This window comes from Anolis carolinensis, chromosome 2 (assembly GCF_035594765.1).
Source record: "Anolis carolinensis isolate JA03-04 chromosome 2, rAnoCar3.1.pri, whole genome shotgun sequence".
Classification (NCBI taxonomy): Eukaryota; Metazoa; Chordata; class Lepidosauria; order Squamata; family Dactyloidae; genus Anolis; species Anolis carolinensis.
The window spans coordinates 4,602,118-4,620,710 of record NC_085842.1 but is presented as its reverse complement, the minus strand read 5'-3'; the positions used below and the strand labels follow the sequence as shown (position 1 = coordinate 4,620,710).

The following is an 18,593-nucleotide window of genomic DNA, read 5'->3' as shown; positions in this document are numbered from 1 at the left end:
AAAGCTACCCAAGGATCTTGGGGAATTCACACTCTCTCAGCCTCAGAGAAAGATTTTAGCACAGCAGGTTAATTACCAATCTGCAATAATCTTGCCAACCAGAAGGTTGAGAGTTCGAAGCCCGGGTCAAGGTGAGCTCCGGACCTTTAGCCCAGCTTCTTCCAACTTAGCAGTTCGAAAACAAATGTGAGCAGATAAATAAGAAGCTCATTAAAAGCGGGGAGGTATTTATTTAGGCTCAGTGTTTTGATCAGAAAAAGGAGGAAGTTTACAAACAAAGAAAGCTCTTCGGGAGGGAGATGGAGCAACAGCACCCCCAGGTGGCCGGAACCAAAGATGCCTCCAAAGATGCCGAAAGATGAGAAAGCCTATATATACATCTATTTGTTGTCTGTCTTGTCATTGTTATAATCGGCATTGAATGTTTGCCATATATATGTTCTGTGATCTGCCCAGAATATAAATTATGCAAATAAACATATCAATAATGGTGGCAAACCTCTTCTGAATAATAAATCTTCCAAGCAAAACCCAAAAAGGAGGTTGTGATAGGCTGGATTTGACCCGACTGCACGTGGTAAAACCAACTAGAGTACGCATCAGGACTACCGATCATGACAGGTTGGCTTTATTAGCTGCAGAGCAAATATGGGTTCTGTGAAGATCTCCCCTTCGCCAGATGTTCTCTTCCACCGTTCTTCAAATTTACCTGCCCGGGCCTCTTTGAGATAGACTACAAGCATGGCACTGTGAAAGAAAAGAGCGACTATTATTGCAGGAAGAACTTCTTTCGGGATGCACTGAGAGGTTGCCAACATTTTCAACTGGGATCTGCCCTTCAAGGACCGTTTGCTCTGTTTTCAAAAGTAATTTATGTTGGACGCAATTTCTAAAAAGGAGGAAAAGCATTCAAAAAGCAAAGCATGAGCAGCAGTTTAGCAGCTCAGAAGCTTCTAGTGCCAACAGTAGACCAATTGATCTTAAGCAATTCAGGAGCAGAGTCTAGCGTAAAAGTTATAAAACACTTTATTCAAACAACTACATAACCATAGGGAGAAGTAAACCAGGGCCTTTCTATCTATCTATCTATCTATCTATCTATCTATCTATCCATCTATCCATCTTTCTCACAGCAGACACCTTGTCTCTCAATGTTCACAGAGGAAAAACAAAAGAAGAACAAAAATGGGGGACTCAAGGACTTGCCATGTGCTCAGAAAAAGAGGTGTATCTCTGGCTGGATCTACATGCCATATATCCCAGGATCTGATCCCGAATTATCTGCTTTGAACTGGATTATATGAGTCTATACTGCCAGATAATCTAGGATAAGCAGATAATCAGGGATCAGATCCTGGGATATAGGGCAGTATAGATCCAGCCTCCAAGAAGTATTAGGCTGGACCTACACTGCCTTCTATCCTGTTGTCTGATCCCAAATTATCTGCTTTGAACTGGATTATATGAGTCTACACTGCCTGGGATATATCAGTCTAACAAGAAATGGGATAGGAGGAGAGAACAGAGTAACAAGCAGACAAAGAGACCAATGTGGAAAGGATTTTTCCCTGCCGGGCTTTAGCACAGCAGGCTAATCACCAGCATCAATAAGATCTTTACCAACCGAAAGGTTCGCAGTTCGAGCCCGGGTCGGGGTGAGCACCTGACCTTCAGCCAAGTTCACTGCCCACCTAAGCATTTCGAAAACCTCTGTGAGCTGTGAGTAGAGAAATGAGGCACCACTTAAGAGGTATTTTACAGCACCATAAACAGGAAGCTGGTGATCAAAGAACAGGAGGAAAAATTTGTGATCGAGGGCTCGTTGTCATAGAGGATGGAACAACAGCACCCACCTGTGGCCGGAATCGAGCACAACCTCCAGGATGCCAAAGTTGGGGAAAAAACACCATGTATCACTATCTGTTGTTTGTCCTGTGTGTCTAATGCAGTGGTTCTCAACCGGGGGTCCCCAGATGTTTTTGGCCTTCAACTCCCAGAATTCCTAACAGCTGGTAAATTGGCTGGGATTTCTTGGAGTTGTAGGCCAAAAACATCTGGGGACCCCCGGTTGAGAACCACTGGTCTAACAGCATTGAATGTCTGCCGTGTATCTGTTCTATGATCTGCCCTGAATCCCCTTCGGCGTGAGAAGGGTGGAATATAAATCCTGTAAATAAATTCTTCTGCTTATCTAAGTCTTTGGTGAGGACTATAACCTTGTACACGATTGTAGTTGAGTTCCAACAATTTGTTAGAAAACCAGCCCATCTCCTTTATCCGTCATGAAGTCTTTAATGCTGATTGTGTGAAAATTGTTTTAAGTATTGCTATTTCTTCCTTCAAACCTATTAAGCAATCATAGAAATAGCATGTGATTAAAAAAAAACCAATTAGGTCTATGTCTCCAACAATTCTTCTCCTGTCTGATATTTTATCTTTTGCCTGATGCAGAAGCCAGTGGAGATTTGAAAGCTTGCATGTTGTGCTTTGTGTCCTTTGCGTTGGCCAATGATTGGTTCTGCGTTAGCCAAACAGGTTTGTGCACGCAAAGGGTCCTTTTGTGGATTTGGGATTTTGTTCTATTATTTTGATATTTTCTCCCATTTTTTAAAAACAGGGAAAGGAACATTGAAATTTAGTAATACATTTGCATAAGACGTCGTGATACCCTTGTCAGTCCAAAACAGAACTACATGTCTTGGAGATGTTCTGACATGAGCTGGGTCCTCTCCCAACCTTGACCTTGTTAGTGGGTTCTGTTGTTAGATTGAAATGTTATATCAAGTTTTGCTGTTGGGTGTTTGCAACTGTGTGTTTCCGGCAAAGCATTCCAGCAGCACATAGGTTAATCACAAGCCAGCTTGATTGATTGCCCACAGGACCAATAGGTCAGGGCTTCCGTTTGAACCGTGACTTTCATCATGAGCTGAGGAATGTGAGAGGTGCCAACTTGTACAGATAATAGCCTTGGCGAGCGGAGAAGACGCAGCATGTGTCCAGAGAGCTATGGCTTTCAGTAATTGTATATAACTTGTATAATAAAATAATTAGACTTGCTGGGATCAGCAGTAAACAACGACTAAGCTGTAGTTTTGCTAATGCATCAAGTGGTCCTTCGGATGAGCAGAAGGAGAGAACTGACTCATCAAATCAGTCAGGGTGACGGATGTTCAATTTAACTCCCTATCCCAGCATCCGTGACAGATCTTGAGGGTGGAGCAGGGCCTTGACTTCAGCACAAACCTTCAAATGGCTAGCTCTAGTTTACATCAGAAGAAGTAAAATACAATCCCACAGTAGCAGCTCCTCTTACCATTTTGGGGCATGTAGAGGATCTTGCCCACGGCGAATCCCAAAGCAGTAGCCATGTTCTTGAAGCGATTTCTCACTGCAACTGAGACCGTGGTCTCCCTAGCTTCAGAAGCAAAGAAGGCATTGCATTCAGAATGATTGACAACATCAGAAGGAAGGAAGGAAGAGCAGGACAGGGTTGAAACACTCACATAGGGATGTCAGGCCAGGGAAATTGCCAGGGATCCATCCCATGAGGACTTGGGCAAGTCATGAAGTTCCCGTGACATAGTATTCTCTTCAAAATCATCATCGTTGCTGGGTTGTTGTTAGTTTTCCGGGCTGTATGGACATGTTCCAGAAGTATTATTGCCTGACGTTTCACCCACATCTATGGCAGGGATCCTCAGAGGTTGTGAGGTCAACCTCACAGAGGTTGTGAGGTCTGTGTGGAACATGGCCATACGGTCCAGAAAACTCACCGCAACCCAGTGATTCTGGCCATGAAAGCCTTCTAAAACACATCGTTGTTGTTGTTGTTGTTGTTGTTGTTGTTGTTGTTGTTGTTGTTGTTGTTGTTGCTGTTGCTGTTGTTGTTGTTTCACTGGTGACTTCAAGTGGTTTCTAACTTTGGGCAACTCTAAGGCAATTCCACAGGGTCTTCTTGACAACTTTTCTTCAAAGGTAGCCTGATATCATATCCTTCCTTAGAAGTTGAGAGAGTTGGATTTGCCCAATGACATCTAGTTTTTATGGCGAAGTAAGAATTTCAATCCTCATCTCTCAAAGTCCTACTCAAACTACTACATCTCAATGGCTTTTTAAAATAGGAGTTCTGTGGTGGTTGGGGAACTCTATTCTGCTTTGGTCAGATCTCATCTGGAATAGCCCTGGGTTCAGTTTTGGGTGCAATGGGTTAAACCCTTGTGAACTGCTGACCTGAAGGTTGGGTTGCTGATCTGAAGGTTGCTTCCATCTGTCAGCTCTAGTTTGTGGGAACATAAGAGCATTTATTTATTTACTTATTTCAGGGTTAGGGTTAGGGTTGGGGTTGGGGTTGAGGTTAGGGTTAGGGTTAGGGTTGGGGTTGGGGTTGGGGTTGGGGTTAGGGTTAGGGTTAGGGTTGGGGTTGGGGTTGGGGTTGGGGTTGGGGTTGGGGTTGGGGTTGGGGTTGGGGTTGGGGTTGGGGTTGGGGTTGGGGTTGGGGTTAGGGTTAGGGTTGGGGTTGGGGTTGGGTTGGGGTTGGGGTTGGGGTTGGGGTTGGGGTTGGGGTTGGGGTTGGGGTTAGGGTTAGGGTTAGGGTTAGGGTTAGGGTTGGGGTTGGGTTGGGGTTGGGGTTGGGGTTGGGGTTGGGGTTGGGGTTGGGGTTGGGGTTAGGGTTAGGGTTAGGGTTGGGTTGGGGTTGGGGTTGGGGTTGGGGTTGGGGTTGGGGTTGGGGTTGGGGTTGGGGTTGGGGTTAGGGTTAGGGTTAGGGTTAGGGTTGGGGTTGGGTTGGGGTTGGGGTTGGGGTTGGGGTTGGGGTTGGGGTTGGGGTTGGGGTTGGGGTTAGGGTTAGGGTTAGGGTTGGGTTGGGGTTGGGGTTGGGGTTGGGGTTGGGGTTGGGGTTAGGGTTAGTGTTAGGGTTAGGGTTAGGGTTAGGGTTAGGGTTAGGGTTAGGGGACTCAGGGCGGAGAAGCCTCCCAGTAACACACCTGGAGTCTCCTGGACAACGTCTCTGTAGACAGCCAATTCTCTCACTTGCAAGTCACTTCTGACACAATAAAAAAGTTTTGGGTACCACAATTCAAGACGATATTGACAAGGTGGAACATATACAGAGAACGGTGACCAAAATAATCAACTATTTGGCATTTAATGGCCTTGCAGATTCAAAGCCTGGCTGCTTCCTCCCTGGGGGCATCCTTAGTTGGGAGGTGTTAGCTGGCCCTGATTGTTTCCTGTCTGGATTTCCCCTGTTTTCAGAGTGTTGTTTTTTATTTATGCTTGTCCTTAATCCCTCCTTATTATCTTATTTTTGCTCATCCAACACTTTTATTTTTCAGTGATTGGTTTGGGGGGGTGGGGCGCCAAAATTCTGTTCGCCTATACTTGAAAATTAACTTGGGCCGGCCCTGCACCACATAGTCTCTCCTAGCAACAACAACAGCCTCTACTTGTCTATTCCATGCAACATGTCATTGGCTTTTTATCAGTTTTAAAGATGGAATGACAAGCAGTCTATAAATTAGGAGTACCATCTGGAGCAGACCCATTGAATCGAGATAATTTATATAAGTGTTGACTTGCAAATGGGTCCAGTCAAGTTGGGAGCAGAAATTTCACATTGACACCCACCGAAGTTTGATAAGAGTTGACAAACCAAGCGCCCATTGATACAGTGGGAGTTCTAGTTGGATTGAGACCATTGAAATCAACCAAATCTATATTATGTGTTGACTGATCAATTTCCCATGGATGTCATGGATCTAACACTAATTGAGATCTGCTATTGTATTAGGCCATTCAAATCAACCAATTTCTATACTGTGTTGACAAATGTCAAAATGCTCTATGATTCTGTGAGTGAAAGTGGGAGTAGCCATTGGATTGGGGCTACTTAGTGGGGTTAGTAGCCAGCTGCAATAAATCACTACTGACGGAGAGGTCATGGGATCGAAGCCCGGGTCGGATTAAGCTCCTGACCTTTAATAGCCTTAGCTCGCTGCTCATCTAAGAGGCTCGAAAAACAGTTGCATCTGTCGAGTAGAAATTCTAGGTACCGCTTTATGCGGGGAGGCTAATTTAACTTAATTTACGACACCATTAAAAACTGCCAGCAGTGTGCAGAAAGGAATGAGGAAGTACTACCTATCAAGGACTCGGTGTCACAAGTAGACGAGGAAGCGGCCAGGATTGAGCATACTCCCCATGAAGCCGGAAGCTGGAAAATGTTAAATTGCCTCTGTGTCTGTCTATATATGTTGCATGTCTAATAATGGCATTGAATGTTTGCCATGTATATGTGTGCATTGTAACCCGCCCTGAGTCCCATTCGGGGTGAGAAAGAAGGGCGGAATATAAATACTGTGAATAAATAAATAAATACTGGTTGATTCAGTATTGCTGATTCAGTGGGCCTGCTGTTAACAACAGATGGGATTGAAATTGCTGAAATCAATCACACATACATTATGTGTTAACGAACCACATTCATACTGATTCCATGGCTCAGTTCTAACTAAGAGGATTTGGGAGGCTGTTGTTGCTGGTTTTTGGAAACCCAACCAAAACCATTTATTCCCCAGAACCGGCACATTCACTCTGCACACCCCAACAGTGTGTGTGTGAAAACGTACAATCCAGATACAGGATCTTCTGGCCCTTGATGTCCATGTGGAAAATGTTGTATTCCTCGTAGTCGGTTTCCACGATGTGAATAACGTAGCCTTCTTCAATGCAAAGAGAACCACAAGAGACAATTCAGTATCCAGAAAACAAGCAAGCAAGCAAGACAGTATTCTGGACACAATATACAGTATCTGTCCTCGTGAACAACAATGTTGGAAATAGTAACCTCACAAGCATCTCACTATTTATTTGTTAATGTATATATTTGCTAATCTGTATTCTATGTGTATGTTGATTTGCCAGTTTTTACCTCTTTGGTGTGGGAGAAGTTATAGACCTGTGATTGTACTGAGCAAGTGCAGGCGCAGGACTCAATTTTGTCTTCAGTTTTGCATCAGACCTCAATTGAAGTGGATGCATGTATGTATCTAATCTTCAATGAAAGTAGGTTTTTGTTTTGGACTTTTAATGGATACAGTATGATTTATGGACTTCAGTGAGTACGACTATACTCAAAGACTATGGACTATTGATTAAGAATGATAACCTTTGTACTTAACACAGAGAGAAGCTCTATCCTATCTATAACTGAATTTCAAGAAGAAATGTGCCTGTGTGGTGAATTTATACAAGTCGTTTATGAGTAAACAAGATACTGTATATACTCGAGTATAAGCCTAGTTTTTCAGCCCTTTTTTAGGACTGAAAAAAAAACCCACCTCGGCTTATACTCCTTGGCTTATATAGGTCGGCTTATACTCAAGTATATATGGTATATTTATTATTTTTCTCTATTATTATTGGTATTGTTACATTTATTATTTTACTCTATTAATTATTATTATTACATTTATTATTTTACTGTATTATTGTTGTTACTTTTACATATATTTTACTCTTATTTTTATTATTATTAATACATTTATTATTTTACTCTATTACTACATTTATTATTGTACTGCATTTATTATTATTATTACATTTATTATTTCACTCTATTATTATTAAAAGGAGACATAAGCACATTTACATTGAAGAAGATGAAAATAATGATTTAATCAGAGTTGAACAGTCATACCTTAAATTACAGTTTGATGTAAAGATTCAAAAACATTTAAACTACTGATGCCTCAATTAATGTAATTTTATTGGTATCTCGGCTTATACTGGAGTCAATGTTTTACCGGTTTTTTTGTGGTAAAATTAGGTGCCTCGGCTTATATTCGGGTCGGCTTATACTCGACTATATGTGGTATGTTATTTTTCTAAAGAAGACTTTGGGTTTTTTTTTTCTCTGAGTGCATATTTTAAACTAAGAAGTTTCAAGGGAGTGTATATCTTTTGGGCAACTTCATAGATGTGGGCAAAACATCAGGAGAGAATGCTTCTGGAACATGGCCATACAGCCCGGAAAACATACAACAACCCTGTAACCATCCTATGCTAACCAAAAATATTTTTTGTTGTGGCATGTCTTTATCCTTGGTGATTTAAAAACATGGTTCTGCAGTCTAACAGCTGAGTTACCTGTGTGCCATTACACGAATGCTTGTGAATATCACTTTGTTCAAAGAGTTGATTTCTAACAAGGTCATGCTCTTCCTGACTAGTGGTTTTCAAAAGGTGGTCTCCACATATTCATGGAGATTCACATTTGCCAAGAGGATATGTGCCCAGAGACTAAGTGCAGTTATTTCCCAATAGCTTATGCAATAAACAACAAAACTACACAGGGGAATTTCTCGTACTTACTATCTGATACGAATATCCCCGGCAACTTAGAACTCAGAAATCTATTAACGTTTACAAAGCACTTTCCGCCCCTGCAAAGAAATGAAGGATCGGATTTTAAAAATCATAAAGTGCGACACTTTCGTTGCCCACCTTCGTAGCCCAGAATTGGGGAAAGTTACCCAGAATCTACAAAAAGGAGACAAATCATGCTTCTTTTTTTTGTGTGTATCTCTACGTTGTTTCTGACTACAACAATCATAAGGCAACCTAAATTAGGGTTTCCTTGGCCAGATTGGTTTGATTTGGGGAGGGGGGGGGGCGCTGAGCATAAAAGACCCCTCCCCGGTCCATATTATCAAATGGATTAACTTAAACCTGCAGCGGAGCATTCCGCAGGTTAACACAAGTTTTACGTTTTTTATTATTATGAATTATGTGAATTTCTATAGGTCTGGAAAAGCCCAGCAGCAGCCACCAGCACCCAGGAGACTCAGCTACTGTTGGGGTTTGTAAAAGACACCATGATATAATGGGTTAACTGGAAGTACAGTCGAGTCTCACTTATCCAACATTCGGTTATCCAACGTTCTGGATTATCCAACGCAGTAGTCAATGTTTTTGTAGTCAATGTTTTCAACGTATTGTGATATTTTGGTGCTAAATTCGTAAATACGGGAATTACTACATAGCATTACTACGTATTGAACTACTTTTTCTGTCAAATTTGTTGTATAACATGATGTTTTGGTGCTTAATTTGTAAAATCATAACCTAATTTGATGTGTAATAGGCTTTTCCTTAATTCCTCCTTATTATCCAACATATTCGCTTATCCAACGTTCTGCCAGCCCGTTTATGTTGGATAAGTGAGACTCTACTGTATATGTGTTTGGCTGAGCCTGTTGTCAGGGAAATCGTCACCCTGACCGATTGATGAGTCAGGTCTCACCTTCTCATCAATCAGACCACTCAGGCATCGGCGAAAGTGGCACCGACAAATGACAGCTCAGTCGTAAATTATCTGCTTAACCCATCGGTTCTATAGGCTTTATTTACAAGCTATATACAACACTAAATACCATCACTCTCTGGACACATGTTTCCTCGGCAAGGACAAAACTGTTATCAGTGCAAGCAAGCACCTCCTTGCATTCCTCAGTTCGTGACGAATAATCCGTCCACATAGTTGAAATGGAAGTCTTGACCTATTGGCCCTCTGGGCTATCAATCAGGGCTGGCATGTAATTAACTCCTGGACTGCTGGAATGCTTGCCGGAACACATATACACAATCCAACAGCAACAGTTGATTGAACATTTCACACTATAACAACAAAAACACTAACACCTGTGAAGAGCTAGCAATCTGGAAAAATATGTGTCAGCAGCTGATTGGCTGAGCCTGTGAAGAACTGGCAAACCTGATTGGCTATTTTCTCTGCCAAGCTGCTGGCAGAACCGGTTTGTGCAGCTTTTACCTCACTGAGTGATTGTGAGTGAAAGAGAGTGCTGACTGGAAACAGCCAGGAAAGAAGATGGCTGCCGAATCTCTAAACTTTTCTTGATGTTCAATGAGAGGACGAGCTTCTCGTATGCTTCTGCGAAGGTGTTTAGAGTGGCTTGTAGGTCTTCTTCTGAATGTGCACAGACTACGTTGTCATCGGCATATTGGAGTTCTATAACAGATGTTGTTGTGACTTTCAGTTAAATACATTCAGGTTAAATACGTTACCATCTGTCCAATAGATGGGAAATAAGGTTGCTCTCAGGTTTAAAATGAAACTTTTCCCCAATTTGTGGGACGGGAAATTGTGGGAGGAGCCAAAAGTACCCTTGTTAGGGAAAATTCCACCATTACCAGCATTTATACTATGGAATGAATGCAGCTGGACCTTACTTTAAATGTCATGTCTCCACCAGATGGTCTTGGGAGTTACAGTTTCCCAAGGTCCATGAACCTTCTCTGGGTGGATTGAATGCAGCTGGACCTTACTTTAAGTACTCTAGTTCCATACTATGCCGTGCTGGGAATTATAGTTTGGGCAGGGCCAAATCTCTCCAGTGTGGTGGCAAATCAACTGAAAGATCACTGAGTACAACGGATAGATTTAAGAATGTGATGAAGGGAGGGAAATCATCCGTTTCATTTCAACACAAAGTCTGACTGAGCTCTGCTCTGCCAAATACTTCCCTGCTTCAATGTGATGAAGTCCTTAACCAACTATTTATAAACCCAGACAATACTGTCAGAAAAAGTTAAGGGGAGAAAATATAAAGGCAAGAATTAACTTAATTTGCATAGGTGCTGCCGGATTGGCTGTATGCAAACGAGGAGTTGCTGAGCCACCGGAGATGGGCGGAGCCAAAGTGGCAGTTAGAGAGCTGACTGAACATTCTTTTTCAGTTAGCTGGGGGCTCAGGCAGTGATTCAGGGACGTTTTAAAAAGTGCAGTTAGTCAGGCTTTGGAAATCCAGTTAAGAAATGTACGTTCTGGAGTCCAGTTAAGAAGTGTAGGTTTTGGAAGTTTTTAGGAAAAATATAGTAAAAGCTTTTTAGGAAGGAAAAGGCTAAGAAACTATAGGCAATGAAGTCACATAAAAACTAGTTTAAAGTAACATCTTCAGAAGAGAATAATCAAAAGCCATTGTTGTAACCACCAAGCATCTGTACTGTATATATGTTACTGAAACCATTATGCTTACATGCCTTCAAGTGACAAATACACAAATAGTTATTATTCAAAGTCTCTCTCACTCTCTCTCCAAGTCCCGTATTTTTGTGTTTTTAAAAAGTCATCCCCTGTCCGTCCCTCCTCTACATATGGCTAAAGATCTCCATGGATACTCTCCTCCCGCTCCTTTGTGAATTTTTAGAAACAGTTTGAATGCACTTACTTAACATACTCAAAGTCAATATCCAGATCTCCATTTTCCAACGGCGTGATCATCTTTCCCACAATCGAAAGGTCAACCGTGTTGATATCCGTGACCAGACAAATTGGATTCCACCATCCAAAAAGCTAGAAAGAGGAGTATCTCTTCGTTAGGTGGAAAATTATCTGATGCCAATACAACCCCTCTTTTAGTGGCCTTGATCAGGGAATTGTGTATCGTAACTTATGAAGCCATGTTAAAGGAGGGTGTAATGAAGTGTGAATTTTTTGGTTTACAGATGTCATGTTTAATTGTGTTTTAAAAGGGTCGATATTTCAGTTATTGCATCTCTGCACTCAGGAGTTGGTTGCCATGGGGAAGTGGGCGGAGCCAACTGCCGTTTTGGTGGAGAAATGCAGGTTTGAAAAAAAGCAGTTAGTCTGTGCCCTGATGAGGTACAGGGAAGACTGGCCCTAAGTTGAAGGGATCAGGGAGACTCAATTGCTTATTTTGAGTCAGTTTAAAATAAGTTTGGTGACTTATTTTAACGTAGTCTGTGTCCTGATAAGGAACAGAGATTCTGTGATTGCATATCACAGGGTGACTGCAGTTTAAAAGCAGTAGAGAAAGAAGTGACATTTTAGGAAGTTTGAAACACCTCATTCTAGCTTTGCAACTGATAACTAAAGTGCCTCTAAGAAGAAGAATTATTGTAACCACTAAGCTCTGTGCCTGAATAAACTTGTTAATGTTCTTTCAAACATCTACGCCTCTGTCATATATACATATATTACCATCAAGAGTAAATAAGAAGAGAAAGAAAAACAAAATTTAAAAGGTCTCCTCTCTGAGACAGTTGGTGACTGCATCTTCCCAAAATGGTGTCAAACGTTAATAATCCCCTTTACATCTGCTGGCAGCATTATAAAGACTTTACTAATTGGTGGCAGCGTTTAAATGAAAAACATCTTATGTTTGGTGACAACAGCTATATATATATATAATATACAATTAAATAAATACATCTCCACAGAGGGAGTCTCTTGGGAAGGACATCAGATCCAAATCCACCTTGAAGGCAAAGAACAAAAAGAATGGAAGGACATCCTGATCAGCTTTGATGTGGTGTCCCTTTTTACCAAAGTCCCAGTAGCTGACACCCTCACACTAATCAAACAAAACTTCCCAGAAGACATCACAGCCCTGTTTCACCATTGCCTCACCACTAGCTACTTTCAGTGGGACACTGGATTCTATGAACAGAAGGATGGAGTGGCCATGGGGAGCCCTCTCAGCCCAGTAGTAGCAAATTTCTATATGGAATACTTTGAAAAACAGGCCCTAGAAACAGCACCAAAAAAGCCAACTGTTTGGTTCAGATACGTAGATGACACCTTCACAATTTGGAGCCATGGAGAGGAAGAACTCAGCAAGTTCCTGGACCATCTTAACAGCATTCACCCAAACATCCAATTCACCATGGAAAAAGAAAAGGAAGGAAAACTGCCATTTCTAGATGTTCTGGTCATCGGCAAACCCAATCAACAATTGGGCCACACAGTTTATAGAAAACCTACACACACAGATAGATACCTTCATAAAAACTCCAACCATCACCCAAGTCAAAAAAGGAGCACAATCAAAGCCCTGACAGACCGTGCACAAAGAATCTGCGAACCTCACCTCCTCCAAGGTGAACTCAACCACCTAAACTGGGCTCTACAGGCCAATGGAGACTCCACCACAGACATCAGAAGAGCTGCAAGGCCAAGAACAAGCCAGGAGAGTCAAGACAAAGATCCACCCAGAGGAAAGGTGTTCTTACCATACATCAAGGGAACTACTGACCGCATAGGGAAGCTGATGAAGAAGCACAACCTACAAACTATCTACAGACCCACGAAGAAAATCCAACAAATGCTACGGTCAGCGAAGGACAAGAGGGATCCTCTCTCTTCTGCAGGAGTCTACCGGATACCATGCAGCTGTGGACAAGTCTACATAGGGAACACCAAACGCAGCGCCCAAACAAGAGTCAAAGAACATGAAAGGCACTGCAGACTAATTCAACCAGAGAAATCAGCCATAGCAGAGCATTTGATGAACCAGCCTGGACACAGAATACTATTTGAGAACACAAAAATGCTGGACCATTCTAACAACTATCATGTCAGACTACACAGAGAAGCCATTGAAATCCACAAGCATGTGGACAACTTCAACAGAAAGGAAGAAACCATGAAAATGAACAAAATCTGGCTACCAGTATTAAAAAACTCAAAAATCAGAACAGTAAATAAAAAGCAATACTCTGAAAACAGAGGATTTCCAGACATGAATCAACCTAGGGCAGTTAACGACTCTAAACAAAGGATGCCCCAGAGGCAGGAAGAAGACAGCAGATAAGCTTTTCAATGCTAATTAAAGTGATTAACTACACAACATTCACACTGACCTCTCTCACCCTAGACTTTCCACAGATATATATTAACCTCTTTGCTTAGTTTTCTCCATACCTCACAACCTCTGAGGATGCCTGCCATAGATGTGGGCGAAACGTCAGGAGAGAATGCTTCTGGAACATGGCCACACAGCCCGAAAGACATACAACAACCCTGTGATCCTGGCCATGAAAGCCTTCGACAACACACAGAATGGAAAGCCTTATATGTTGGAACCATCCAGAGACCACATTATGCACATGTGCCCCATTTGGGGATTTGTAAAGAGGCACCATGATATAATGGGTTGACTGGAAAGGCATGTGTCAACAGCTGATTGGCTGAGCCAGCTTCATCATGTTCCTGCCTTGATATCAAAGACTTCCTAGTGACTTTGGACTTGTTATTCAGTCTTGCTTCCTTGTTTTTTCCCCGCTCAAGAACTTTCCAACAGTTTTGAATATGTTTCGGTTTCTGGACTTCGGACAATAATATTGGACATTTCCCTTCAATTCTCTGGATTAATTCATACCTTTTCATAAAGGACTATCATCTGCTCGACCTTTCCACCTATTCATTCCTGGATTTATAATTGTTTTAATAAAGATATTATATGATTACTGGTCTCTGTCTGGTTTTCAGTGCTCACGCTGCCTGGAGTGCAACAGGACCTCAAAGGCCAACCAGTCCAACCTTCTGCCGTGCAAGAATCCACAACTAAATCACTCCTGAGAAATGCCCACCCAACCTGTTTAATGACCTCCAGAGAAGGACAGCCCACCACTTTCCAAGGCAATCCATTACTCTGTCAAAAAACTCTTTCTGCCATTACCTGCCAGGGATCAAAGTCTGGATGTACGGGAACCACGGCCGCAGTCCAAGAGGAGCAGGCAAAGGCCCAGGCAACGCTCAGCACCAGTGGTCTCATCGTGGTCATGGATCTCCAGGAAAGTCTCTGAAATGGCCAGGGAGAGGAATGGGCGCCTGAGTCCCTCTCCCTTTGCTTTCTTCTTTGCTTTGGCTGACTTCCGCCAAAACTTCTCTGAGCAAATCAGCCATATGGAGGGGTAGCAGCAGAAATTGGGAGGCGGAAAGAGAACAAAGTCTTTCTTTAGAGAATTTTAAGTTCTGATCATTCCAGAACACTCTATGCTCATTTTAGCGTGTTTAATGCAGATGACAATCTGGGATTAAGTGACATTACCTGCCCAAAAAAGAGGAGTGGGAGGCAGCTGAAAAGGGACTCAGTGTCACAGGTCAAAGCATTTTAGGAGAAAGTGCAGATACATTTATTATTTATTATTTATTTACAGTGTGTGAGCAAAAAAAAGCCCTAGAGGCCAGCCTTAGTTGGTTTAGACCATTTGCCTGCACAAAGTTCTCTTGCTAGACTCTTTTCTTTCTGCAATAGAGCTACAGTGTTTGGAGGCTTGGGTATTGTCTGGAAATCCTAGGCCTAGCAATCCAAAACAGGCATCCTTAGCACTATAAACTCCTCATTTAGCAGTATTCATATACTATCAGTCCCAGTGACAATTGAAACTAGTGGTCAGTCCAAGTTGCACATAGTAGAAGATCAAGACAACCTACAAGCACCAGTTTACATCAGAGGCAAAAGACTTTCAAGGATTCCAGAGAGATGGCTGCAACCAGCAAAATCTCCTTTCGTAATGTACTGAGAGATTCTGATTCAAAGAAAAGATTTTATTGTCTTTAGCCCATTTTTAAATCTCTTTTGCTGTCCACCGACATTCTGTTTTATGTCCTTGAGTTGAGAATATAGTAGTATCTGCTTTGAGAGACAGTGATTGGACAATGTGATTGGACAAGGCAGCGCGAGCACTGGAAACCACACAGAGACCAATAATCGTATAATACCTTTATTAAAACAATAATAAATTCATGAATGAATAAGTGGAAAGGATGAGAGAGGAATAGTCCTTTATAATAAGGTATGAATTAGTCCAAAGGATTGAAGAGAAATGTCCAATATTATTGTCCAAAGTCCAGAATCCGAAACACACTCAAAACTGAGCGGGGAAAACAACAAGGAAGCAAGAGTAAATGACAAGGTCCAAAAAACAAGGTCCAAAGAACAAGGTCCAAAGTCACTAGGTAATCTTGGATATCAAGGTGGGAACGATACGGAGTTAAAACCAATCTTGATTCAGGAACAAGGCAAGGAAGTGAATTTACTCCGGTTTCAATCGGGAGTCGCGGCTCGGCTTGGCCGCCAGGAATAGGAGGCTTGGCTTGGTGAAATCAGGGAACTGGAGTCGGTGAAGTGTTCTTCAGAAAACGCTACGTTGACACCGCAAGATGTTTGCAGTGCAAGACACTTTTATGGAACGAAGATCAGATCCCAACGAAGGGAGACCAAACTCCCAATAGGTTCCCAAGGGAATCTTCTTATTCACAATCCCCTCAAGATGCCAAGCGGTTACTCCTTCTAAGTTCCTGTTTCTCTGATCTCTGGCGAAACAAAAACTCCTTTCGGTTGAAGGGCACATTCTCTGGAGAAGTATGGACATCTGGTTCGGCCACGGGAGTAACATCTCCCGTATCTCTCCCAATTAAGGAAGCACCTGAATTATCAACAGCTGGCAGCTGTAACCTAAAGGAGCTGGGAGAACTGGGTGAAGGGTCAAAATAAGCTTCATCCTGGACAAAGTTCATTTCTGAATCAGGTTCAGAACCCAAAGGTGGCTGGGGTAGAACACTGGCCCAGCAAAGTTGATGGCGGAGGATCATCACTTCAATACTGGTGGTGCTTGCGTCTTCGAGAACACTGATGTTTCCCAATTGATTTGGATGATTTTTCAAAGGCAATGCTGATGGGATCTTTCCAAAAGTCGAGAGTGCCGTTCTGGATAATTCGTGTTTCACAGGTGTACAGTAGGGTTGGAAAGACAATAGCTTTATAAACAAGCATATTAGTATCCCTACAAATGCCCGATCCTTGAGCAGTCTTTGCTTCATTCAAACAATGCTGTGCTCACAAATGATGTATTTTGACATCGATGTTCCCAATTTTGCTTCGCAATAGGCCAACCTGTCATGACTGGCAATCCAGCAGGGAGCTGTGGTTGTTATTATGTGTCATGGGGTCAACTCCAGCCTATAGTGAACTTCTTTGTGGGTTTTTGTGGAAAATGTTATTATCCAGAGGATGTTTGCCACCATTGCCTTTCTCTGAGAGTGAGGGTTCCCCGGTGGGTTCCCATGACTGAGCAGGGATTTCCACATTACTTGTCATTTCAATCATATTACAGTTTCTCCTATTGTTTTCTTGACAGGGTGGATTTGGAATTAATTTAGCAACACTACCTACTTCTTAGGCCCCTTCTAGACTTAGGCCCCATATAAAATCCAGATTATCAACTGGATTGAATGACAGTGTAGAAGAGGCCTTAGAGTGCCACCCACTGGATTTCCAAACCTTGGTCTTCCAGAGTTTGAGTACAGCACTCAGATTGTGATACAACCCTGTGAAGCAATGTGTATGGAGAATCTCTCTGAATATATACTATTGAAGTGCTGGAACCTTGTGGGTGGCAAACTCAGGGGATGAGCTGCCTCTTCTTTCCTTTAAATGAGAAGAGAATGACAAAGCCTATCCTCTGTTACAGATTGATGATGATAAATGGAAGCTCTTATGTGTGCCCATGATCCAGAGTCACCCGCAGAACAATAACATGCCACTCAGGTTTGCAGACCAAAAACACAGGAACTGTGTTTACAATGGTCCCGCTGATCACTTACAGAAGTCCACAGTCATAAACAGTCCTTTTTCAGTCCACAAATCTGCTTCAGAGAAGAATACAGTCCTGGTTCTTCACCTGTTGTGACTCACCTGGAATCTCAGATTGACTGTTCTGTCACGCGCTGGGCCTGTAACTATTGTCTTTTTGTATAGGACGTATTCTTTATGCCCAGCGGGAAGCCAGGGCGCCTAAAGAGAGGTTGTTGAGGATTTCCCTGAAAAGATGGCCTTTGAGTCTTTAATGAAATAACAAAGTCTTTATTGATGAACAATTAATAAACCTTCAAGGATTCAAATAACACTTCAAGGTTTCCTTAATAAACTGATGACTTTTCAATCTTGTCCCCAGGGGACAAACAATTGGCTTTGGATAAATGTGCTTTCTCTATAAGAAAACTCCCTTATAACCTCTCCCAGGCTGTCTATTATCTGGGCCTAGCTGATGTGGGACCCACTGCCGACTCCAAATGCGTCTGGGTATCGAGTGGACCTACCAACCAAGGCTTGCAGATGTTTCAGCTGGGGTTTTGTGAATTTGTGGTGCTGTTCCCTCTCTGAGGTTTCTCTGGAAACTTTAGGGCTGTTTCCCCCAGGAGTTGTGAGGCTGAGAGGCTGTGAGCTCTCAGCCAGAACCTTTGGGACCTTTCCCCTAGAATTTCTGTTTCTGATTCCTCGGATGTTCTATATCCCCGAATGTTCTTAAGATATGAAGCTTTTCTACGGGACGAGCTGGTCTTCGTCCTATAGCTTAGCTTCCTTAAGAGAGACTGACTTTAAAATGGTTCCTTCCCTCCCAGAGTCCTGAACAAGGGGCGGAACCAAATTTAATGATGATTGAAAGGCGGCCTGTCCTATGATTGCAAACATTTGCAGCAAGAAAATAAAGTCGGAGCTTCTGATACAGCTGTACCAGCACATTGACTCTGATGAGGATAATGGGATTCAGGTTCAAAATGTCCCTGTTGTAGAAGATGAAGAACAAAGAGTGCAAGTTCATTTTCCCACAGCAAGGAATGATGTTGATGATACTGAAACTAGCCAGGAGCAAATTGACTTAGAAAAGGAGGACAGTTCTCAGTCTGATAACGAGGCTCAGCAAACTAACGAGCAGGCTGACCTTGATGAAACGGGCTCCTTAGATCGAGCTGACCATTTGGAGTTCAG

The 18,593-nt window shown here is 42.5% G+C and overlaps 1 protein-coding gene across 1 annotated transcript; it reads right to left on the bottom strand.

The window, feature by feature from the left end:
• Positions 1-206: 206 nt before the first annotated feature.
• Positions 207-14,800, bottom strand: LOC134296884 (lipocalin-like). Its single transcript, XM_062972909.1, has 6 exons — positions 14,499-14,800; positions 11,247-11,371; positions 8,371-8,441; positions 6,627-6,719; positions 3,314-3,415; positions 207-747 (listed from the first exon to the last, which is right to left on the bottom strand). The coding sequence occupies exons 1-6, from the start codon at positions 14,601-14,603 to the stop codon at positions 734-736; spliced, it is 510 nt and encodes a 169-aa protein (XP_062828979.1). The 5' UTR covers positions 14,604-14,800; the 3' UTR covers positions 207-733.
• Between the last annotated feature and the right edge of the window lie 3,793 nt (positions 14,801-18,593).